Source organism: Morus notabilis, unplaced genomic scaffold (assembly GCF_000414095.1).
Source record: "Morus notabilis unplaced genomic scaffold, ASM41409v2 Scaffold6021, whole genome shotgun sequence".
NCBI lineage: Eukaryota > Viridiplantae > Streptophyta > Magnoliopsida > Rosales > Moraceae > Morus > Morus notabilis.
The window spans coordinates 78,642-88,690 of record NW_010363040.1 but is presented as its reverse complement, the minus strand read 5'-3'; the positions used below and the strand labels follow the sequence as shown (position 1 = coordinate 88,690).

The 10,049-nt window shown below is 34.6% G+C and overlaps 1 protein-coding gene across 1 annotated transcript; it reads right to left on the bottom strand.

The window, feature by feature from the left end:
• Window positions 1–1,606: 1,606 nt before the first annotated feature.
• LOC21386282 (protein PTST homolog 3, chloroplastic) lies at window positions 1,607–6,148 on the bottom strand. The gene is made up of 10 exons (XM_024169053.1): window positions 5,380–6,148; window positions 4,987–5,122; window positions 4,845–4,905; window positions 4,706–4,756; window positions 4,551–4,604; window positions 3,958–4,077; window positions 3,738–3,862; window positions 3,297–3,348; window positions 2,445–2,588; window positions 1,607–1,993 (listed from the first exon to the last, which is right to left on the bottom strand). The coding sequence occupies exons 1-9, from the start codon at window positions 6,122–6,124 to the stop codon at window positions 2,490–2,492; spliced, it is 1,443 nt and encodes a 480-aa protein (XP_024024821.1). The 5' UTR covers window positions 6,125–6,148; the 3' UTR covers window positions 1,607–1,993; window positions 2,445–2,489.
• Between the last annotated feature and the right edge of the window lie 3,901 nt (window positions 6,149–10,049).

Genomic DNA, 10,049 nt, shown 5'->3' with positions numbered 1-10,049 from the left:
TATCTCTTCGCGATCTACAGCTGCCACGTTTTCGGCGAAAACTTTTGGTGTCCTAATGGGGCCCATCGGGAGTTAGATCGAAGCTCTCTTCGTGCCCTACAACCGCCACGGGAATGAAGACAACTTTTGGTGTTGAAATGGGGCCCATCAGCGGTTTGATCGAAAACTTAACCACTGACTTTTTTCCTATGGGTCCCCATTCTATAAAAAGCTCATGATATAGGCCAATGGACAGTGGGCACTTTTCCCACAGAAGTTTTAGAGATGTTATATTGGGATAAAATAGCATGTGGTTTTGACTATTAGATTTTTAACAGTCGGATTTATTATAACTTTATATTAAAAATTTATAGTGTGACACATAAAATTATTTCTACTGAAGATTTGACAGGTAAAAAATTAATCCAATAGTAGAAACACTTGCTCCACTAATGAGTCATAATTTTAGGATGCACCATAAAGGAAGCCAGATAAAATATGTAGAGCCAAGGTTTTCATGCTCTGGCCCACTGATTTGTCTAGACAATTCTATTGATGGTGAAAATTCGTCAATAGAATCATAATAAATTTTTAAATGGTTAACGCGAATTTAATGATTTGAATCACAATTAAAAGTAAAATTAAAGTACGAATACAAAATTTATAGTATTTTATCCTCGATTCAAGAATTACGTCTACTGTAGGACGTAGAGAAAATTCATTACTTTGGAAGAGAATACACGCATTAATACTCAGAATGAGACTTAAGGATTTTTTGACTTATAATCCCTTATTTATACCTTAGGTCACTACTCCTGTCTATTTCTCTATTCAAATTTGAGGATATTTCTCTTATCTTTTGAGATAGTTTTCCAAAAGATACAGATCACAATCAATTATTGTGGTTTCCTTATTTAAATTTCATATTTTTAGATTACAAATAGTGAATCTCATATAGAATCTTTCAAATCTTTATCTTTGCATAGCTTCGACTCTCTAGGCGCTTTCTTTAACTTCGTTATCACCTGTGAGTGAGGTCGACCTCATGTCCCCTTCTCACAAAGTTCGACCTCTTATCCATATCAGATGCTTTCTTGTTACCGGCGACTCCTAAGAATGCTATCTGCTGACGTGGCTCTTAAGATTGGGCTGTCCTTATTCATTTAATGCTCCTCTTTATGACCTGCGGAATCTTTCAAATCCTTATTTTTGCATAACTTCGACTCTCTAGGCGCTTTCTTCAACCTCTTCGTTATTACCTGTGAGTGAGGTCGACCTCATGTCCCCTTCTCACAACGGTCGACCTCTTATCCATATCAGATGCTTGCTTGTTACAATCGACTCTTAAAAAGATTGTCTGCTGACTGACGTGACTCTTAAAACTGAGCTGTCCTTATTCATATAATGCTCTTCTTTATGACTTGCGGGCTCTAGTCAAAATTTAATTTAAGGTTCAGAGTTTTACCCTACAACAAATTATATCACGCTTGGCCGTATTTCTAACAGAGTCCAAGACTGTAAGTAGAACTTTTACCGTCTATTGGGTTTAACCTTTTGGCCGGGCGATGATATCAATACAAACCAAGCACAAATAGTAGCTTCATAAGGACATCTGATCAAAACTATGTTTTTATTGATTGGTAGTAAAGGACATTTACATGCTCTTAACAACAGTCTATAACCTGCTACTACTACTACCCAAAAAAATTTCATTGCTAGTGAGAAAGCTAATCGCAAGGAGTTTTCAACCTTATTTATGTACAAGGGTAGCCGGTTAAATGTCTTCTTCATTAGGAGGTCATACGCGGCCATACAAGCCAGCTTTAACCAGTAAGGTTGATAATATCGTTGTCTGAGCAGGAACAAACCAAAGGCGACCATTCACAGGCTAAATCTCGTCGCTTCTTGATCCATAATCTGCGCGGTCTTGTATGCTTCATGTCTCCCTTAAACCTTGACACCTTCCACTAAAAAGAAGACTCTTTTACTGCTTTCATTATTTGTGCTCCGGAACCTAAACAAGTGAGAATTTATTAAGCAATGGTGTTACGTACCCTACCATCCACCAAATATGCCAGTCTAGAAAAAGAATATAAGATCTGAATTTTAACGAAAGGTTCACATTGATGGCCAACCTTCAGAAAAGAACAGATTGATGCAAAACTCATGATGAAACTACAGTCTATTGGTTTCTTATTTTTTACAGCAGAACAAGGATTCAAAAGTAAAAAAAAAAAAAAAAAAAAAAAAAAAAAAAAAAACAGAGAAATTTTTACAAAACTAAAATGCAGTTGCCGTGTTGGCAGGCCTGGCATTACTTTATTGTCAAACTGGTCCTTCTGACTTTTAAAACTTTATTTCTGAGACTAAACAAGATAGCTCAAGTTCAAGTGAGTATGACAGGCCAAGAATATCCCAATTTAGAATGACCAAAAGTTGACCGTAAGAAGCAAATACTCAATTACCTCCATGCTAGACTTATTGCTATGGTTCCACCTTGCCAAAATTATTCATCTGTCAACTCGGAGAATGTTGTTACATATGTAGCCACGGGTTACTGATTCTCTCTGTGGATCAATCTTCCACTCGCCATCAACAATGAACTTTATCTACAAAAAAAAAATAGAAGTAACAAACATAAGAAACACAAATTTCTTATAGAAGTTTTTGTTCTTTTCTCATAAGAACGCCTCTGAATGCTTAAAATTCATCATAAAAATGTACATAATTCATTTGAGGCCTCCGCATCTGTATGCTGCAATACATAGCAGCACTAATAGACAGTTAACCATTTGTCAAAAACTTTAAGAAAGTTACGCCTTTCTTATTTGATAATTGTGAGTGCTCATTTCTTCCATTCTCATCTCATTTAATCCATAGATGTCACAAGCTTAGAAAAATATACAGACACTGCAGGATTGTGATAGGAACCCAATCCAAATCAAAGATGATGAACTAACAAAGCTAATCTTTCATTGAAGAGAATTGATGAATTACAACAAAAACCTAACTAACTCGGTGGTATTCGAAAGACCACCACTCTCTCTAATCTTGGTTTCCCAAGCCTCAAACCAATTCCAAAATCATCCATACTCAAGACATAAGCCCCCAATCATTGCTAACCCGTTTTATACTAACAAATTGCTAATAATGACCCTCTAGTCGATAAATGCTCTTTAAATAACTACTAATTACGAACTACTAAGTACCTAACAGATTGCTCAAGTTAACTCCGTTGGCCGTGAGTGCACTGTCTAAGAATCAATATTAGGACTACAAGCAAATATATATTGGAATTAAGTGGGGGTTATGCAGACCTCGTATACCCCAGGATAAAGCCACAGCACAGTTGACCAAATTTTGGATTTCCTGGAGGAAAAAAAAATGTTATTACAGTGAGACCCTGTTTAAATCAAGTAGCTAAACACGAGAGCAAGAAAATAGTCCATGCCAAATATGAAATGGATGAAACTGCACAAAAGAAGGTCACAAAACATAGTTCCAAGTAGCTAAACACGGAAAAGTAGTCCATGTCAAATAGGAAATATAATGAAAGTGTGGAAAAAGAGGTCATAAACAAATGTGGCCAAGCTTCACAACAGTGTAGTTGTCTATCTTTTGAGCATGTTTGGAGCTTGTGAACTAGTTGTCTCTATTTTCAAAGACAAACTCATAAAGGCAATGTATGGAGCATTAAAATAAAGTGTGATGGCTAACAGAGATTATTTCACAAGAAAGGAGACATTTAGAGTTAAGACCTGGGTCCAACAGAATCTATGATGCTTGATGATGGTTGCGGATCCATTTTGATCCAATGATGCCAGCCATTAAAGCTACCAGCAACCTCCACAATATCACCATCCCCGTGGTATTGAATATGAACCTGAAAAGTGAACATCAGGTTATACTACTTGCAATCTATGTGTGCATATACTACTTCCACACATGATACGTTCAGCACGAAGGCAAAGGTTATACCTCCACTAGTCCTGAAAGGGTTTCCTCAGCAGCATGTAACTCTGCATCTTTTTCTGAGATAAGTTGTTGTGCTTTGCTGATTTCTGACTGAGCATTGGCTTGCAAAACTGACAAGTCATGCTGAAGGCACAAGTACAATGCAAAACCACCTGGTTATTAGTGGCAAGAGGAGCGGGGAGAAAAGGAAAGAAAACGCAACTTGAAGACATAAAATAATAAACATGTTAAAGGAGCATTTGTTAACTGTAGCAATTACATGTTCAAGTTGTGTTCATTTATGGCATATATCAAAATGTAAGTTTCCAAGTTTCCTTTTGGCAATTTTCCTAAAAATCCCGTTAATACTCATAATAATTGTGAAAGCTTATGTGAAACTGAACTTTGTATAATGCAACTGCCGATACATCATGTTAAATATAAAGAAGTCTTCTTCCTGTGAGTAGCCGAGAGAAAGAGAAATAGAGATCCCAGAACGCAGAATAGGTTCTAGTCACTGATATACAATGTTGATTTGCTCATATTCTGCCTTTGTTAAAGAAAAATCACATGTTACAAGTTCAAAATGTGGTTGTCAACAAGAATAACTTATATACCTTTTCTTTCTCAATCTGTTCTTTCAACCGAGATAGCTCCAACTCCTTCTGATGCTAACCAACAAATGCAGAGTCATTTAGTTAATACAATACACTCTAATAGACAAGCGGAACTTCAATAGAATTAGACCCCAAAGATACACAAAGATCTTTACCAGCATGAACTTCAGATGACTAATCTCAACTCGGTTCTCCCTTTTGCTTGTCTGTACCATTATAGATGCATGTTAGGATACAACATCAGCAAATAACTACTCAAAAATTTAATACTAATGGAAACGTAAGCACAATCACCTTAACATCTAGATTTTTGCTGAATTGAGCACTTTGTCTTTCAGCTGATAAATCATCGTCCCTGTATATGGCTCAAATTTCAAGAAAACACTGGCATGTACTAACAACTACTGCTTTGTTAAGTTGGGACTGATAAACCTACCTAAAAGGACTGTTTCCTGTCGTAGAAGGGACAAGTTGCAAAGACTTTTCTGCACTTTCATTCGACGTGATAGCACCATTACCTCCATTAGGCACTTTCTCTGAGTGCTCTGAAGTATAAGTCACAAATTGATCCTCTGCATCCACCAATTGAATTTAAGAATTATTTGATAGTCAAGCAGAACTTAAACTTCAGTTCTCATAGATCAGATTATAATAAAGGTGCTATGCAGAATTCTCCACCTTATGTAACTCCTTTAAATCTTAAAACTCAACAAGGGAAAGAATCATAATTAAAAGTCGATAGGATATGTAAATATCAACTGGGACTAATCAGGAACATGGAGACCCATCTAGCTAAATCTCAATTTAAATGTTACTTCAGGAAACTAACCTTCAACTGTATCTAGGTGTCCATACTGCATAAAATTTGCCACTCTTTCCTCCAATGACAAAGATGAAAGTTCTATGGGCACAGAACTATCATCATTGGAACTGAGAGCTGAATCAATATTCGAACTCTTGTAGTCATTTTCTATAATGAATACTTCAGCTGATGAGGTATCCTCTGTGGCCACATTGTTATCCTCGAACTGAAAATTTTGCGAGGTCTCTCCCGCAACAAGAAAATCATCAGAAGATTCTATAGCTATGTCCACTATCTCATCCCCACTATTTAAACCCTTTTCCCAGGTTTCTCCCTCAATGAGCAAATCATCAGCAGATTCTAAAGCTACGTTCACCATCTCATCACCACCATTTAAACCGTTTTCCTCAGTTTCTCCCTTAGCAAGCAAACCTTCAGCAGATTCTATAGCTATGTTCACCATCTCATCTCCACCATTTAAACCATTTTCCCCCAAGGATGCGTTGGTTGAAGTTTCCAAAGGCCTTTGGCTATGGTTTCCAGAATCGAAAGTTGGATCTTCCGAACGACACGAATCATATTCCGTACTGGAATCTTCAGTTTCCGAGAAGCTATTTTCACCCACAATGAAACCATTCTCATTCTGACCTTCTAAATCATACGAGGCTGTTTCTCGCAAGGGCAAATCAGCCGAAGCTTCTACCAGCACATGATTATCATCATCCAACTTGACTTCTGAATCCATAACCAAACTATGAGAGCTGTCGCCCATGACAGAAACTCCAGTCGATGAAGGAAAATCACCAACCACGATGTTGGGCTCCTCATCCTGACCTTTTTTAATTGTAGCACACTATCAACAACAGTTGCATATGCTTTCAACATTTAAAAATAAATAAAGAAATGAATCCACATTAAATAGAAACGCATATTGACCTTTTTACCTTATCTTCACTATCACCTAATGCATAATTATCTTCACTTACAACCTTCTCCACATTGGATCCATCTAAATCTGTTTCTTTTGTGCTTCCGAGAATCTCTCCAATACGTTTATATCCTCTCCTTCTGACACTATATGCAAGGTCACTCCTAAAAAAAATTAAAAAAAAAAGTAAATAAATAAATGGCTTCCATTTTCCATACTCGCAAGCCAATATTTCACAATTAAGCCAAATTATTAAACTTGCTTGAGCAGTAACATTAGAGAAAAATTAATAAACTATGCTTAAGATTCGAGGTTTGGATCAATTATTTTGCACAGTTAATAAATTTGTTGAAACAGTATATTAATGAACAAAAAAATCAATAAACTAGGCTTAGGATTCCAGGTTTGGACTCACTATTGGGAAAAAGTTTCTAACTTTTAACAGCTTGGGACGAAAAAATTACAAAAAAAGTTCTCAATTTTATAAGCGAGGAAATTTCTAGAACCTTCCGTGCAGCGAAAACTCCTTCATGGTGGGCAAGCGACCCTCCGGAAGTCCAACCGCCGCAACGAACTCGCGAATGTCTTCGCAGAGCTCCGCATTGGTCTTCACTTTCCTGAATCCAAATCCAAGAATCAACCTTTTTTCTCGACGAAAATCAAATCGAAACCTTCAAACACAACAACAAAAGAAAAGAAAAGCAAAAAAAGAACCTGGATTTCTTGATCGAAGAAGCGCGAAATCTGAAGCGTTTGTGCGGCGCGTTCTGCTGCCACCCGAGCTTGAGTTCTTGGCGGTTATGGCGGTTCGAACAGAAGAGCTTGCGCGCAGGAAGCGAAGGGAAGCTTGGGAAGTGACAGAGAGTGGCCATGGAAGACTGGTAGAGAAGAAAAAAGTTGCCGTTTTTGTGGTTATTGTTGGTTCGTTTATATGAGGTATGAGATTGGAATAGTTTTGGCCATTGTTGTTGTGTGGAGTACAGAGCAATCCTTCTCTGGTTATTTCTGGTTGGTGTTTTTTTTTTTTTTTTTTTTTTTTTTTTTTTTTTTTTTTTTTTTCCTAATTCTGATTTTTGGAGGCAAAGCATTCTTCAGGCAAAGCACTTCATTTCTTACTTCAAAAAAAAAAAAAAAAAAATCCCCTTCTGAGGGAAAAAATTTGTGGTAAACATTAGGTGGAATTTATATACATACAAGCTATCTATGTGTTAAAGAATAATTTTGTAAATTTGATTATACGTTATAATATGTGATTTTTTTTTTTTTAGAAAACAAGTCCATTAATTAAAGTAAGAGAAAAAAATTAATTTAAACAAACAATTAAGTAGGGGCATATATGAAATGAATTATTTTAATTAAAAGAGAGTGAGAAAAAGAAATTAAAGTATTTTAGAAAAGGATATTACTAAAAAAAGGAATTGACAAAGAATATTAGGGGAAAAGCAAAAAAGATAATATGCAAAAGAAATGAAGAAAAAAATGAAAACAAAAAAAGTTAAAAAAGAGAGAGAGAAAAAAAAGAAAATTTCAAAAAAAATTCAAAAAAATAAAAGATACATAGGAGTTTTGAGGGGAAAAAACTTAAGTAGAATCATATTCGAAAGGAAATATTTTTATTTAAAAAAAGTATTTTAAAGAAAAATATTTTCATAAAAAAGAATTGACAAAGAATTTTAGGGAAAAAAAAAAGAAAAAAACAATAGGTAAAAGTATAGAAGAAAAATAAATAAAAAGTTGAAGAAAAGAAAAAGAGGAAAATTTTAAAAAAGGGAAGAAAAAGAAGTAAGAAAATACCAGCACGTGACTTCCATAAGAGTCATGCATGTTAGATAAATAGACACACACATACTCGTAAACAAAGAACATGTTAAGTATTAGACGCTTTAATTCTACGTCTTGTTTCAGCCATTATAATTTTTCAAAATAAAAACTCAACTTTTGTGTTTTTATTTTTTTATTATTCACGAAATCTCTACGTAAGGTAATAAATAATCAAGACAATTAATTAAACTCTATAACATAACAGAACACACATAATTTATCGATAAACCAACTGCAAAGTCTTCAAAAGATAAAACACCGTCATCATCTATGAGTTATTATCTGAGTAGTTTATTTTGTGAGACAAATAAAATGTTTACTTCAATTTATGCACATGTTGGAACTTGCTCACAACCTTAACACATGCAAGTCTCTCCTTTTGAGAGTTTTAGAAGCATTAAAATTGTCCTCTTACAAAGATAGAGAGAATAATCACAAGATTATTATAAAAAGTAATAGCTCAAAAGATAAAAAATTAGATGTGTATTACTTTGGACTTTCGAATTGAGAACCTCTTCTAAATAGATTACTTTCTCTGTAAAATCAACCTTGAACGACATTCCACCATTTCTCCTAATTGAGGAGTTAGTTTAGACTCTAAGAGCCCGTTTGGTTTATGGATTAAAGATATGAGATTAGAATCATTTTCGATTTACGTGTATTTTTTGTGAGAAAAAATACTGTAGTGAACCATGAATCATTATTCGAATCAGAAAACGAATTTTCCAACCAAACGGGCTCTAGATTATGTTCAAGTGGAATTTCTGTGAGTGTCTACAAGATGCCTGCTTTTCCACATTCGAGTTGGTGTATGCAAATGGATTGTGTAGTTTGGAAGTCTTGGAAACGAGCCTCTTAAATTAGAAACATGTAGTATCGTTGAATCGAGTACTCTGAAATAATAAAAGTATTTGTTGTGAATTGAGTATCTTGTGGATGGACAAACATTCTTTGTCAAACATAAAGATTAGCAATTTATGTTTAAATAAATCGTAAGAGAAATACTAAAACAAATAAACCAAATAGACTTCATTTGATAAGATCCAAGAAACTTAAATTAAGTACTAATCTACTTGTGCCCGCCAGGCTGTCCCTTGTGTCGTGTTGACCATAGGGCTCTTCGTAAACTACTCTCATTTTGTTCCCGATAATGTGAGAGCCTATAATATAAAATCTAACCCTGTTTAAATAAATCGTAAGAGAAATACTAAAACAAATAAACCAAATAGACTTCATTTGATAAGATCCAAGAAACTTAAATTAAGTACTAATCTACTTGTGCCCACCAGGTTGTCCCTTGTGTCGTGTTGACTATAGGACTCTTCGTAAACTACTCTCATTTTGTTTCCGATAATGTGAGAGCCTATAATATAAAATCTAACCCTAATAATAGAACCAAGTTAAATATTTTGTTAAATCACTTTTTGAATATACATACACATATTCTAATTGTGTATAGATGAACCCTCTTTTTATCACTTTTTGAGCTTAACATTTAGAAATTTTTAGAGTGACTTTTTAGATTTTGACATACATAAATATTTGACTTATATACTATTATATAAAACGCGAATCCTACACACTTATACTATGAATGAAATGGAGACACTAGAACAAATAAGAGATAAGACGACGGTTAAAAATCGTATCCACAGTCGTTAAATATCCAAGAGATATGACGACGATTTTTAACCGTCGTCTAATACCGCGTGAGACACCATAAGAATTTAAAAAGACACATTAGACAATAGTTTTTTTTTTTGAAAAACCGTCATCTAATATCAACTTTTAACGACGGTTTTTACAAAAACTGTCGTTGAAAGTACTAAAAAATTAAAATATATATATTTTTGCCGAAAAATAATTTTTTGCTCCAAAAAATTATTTCTTCGAATGTTATCACAAGTCATTGAACAACACATATGAAAAAAATTCAAAAAAACATGTT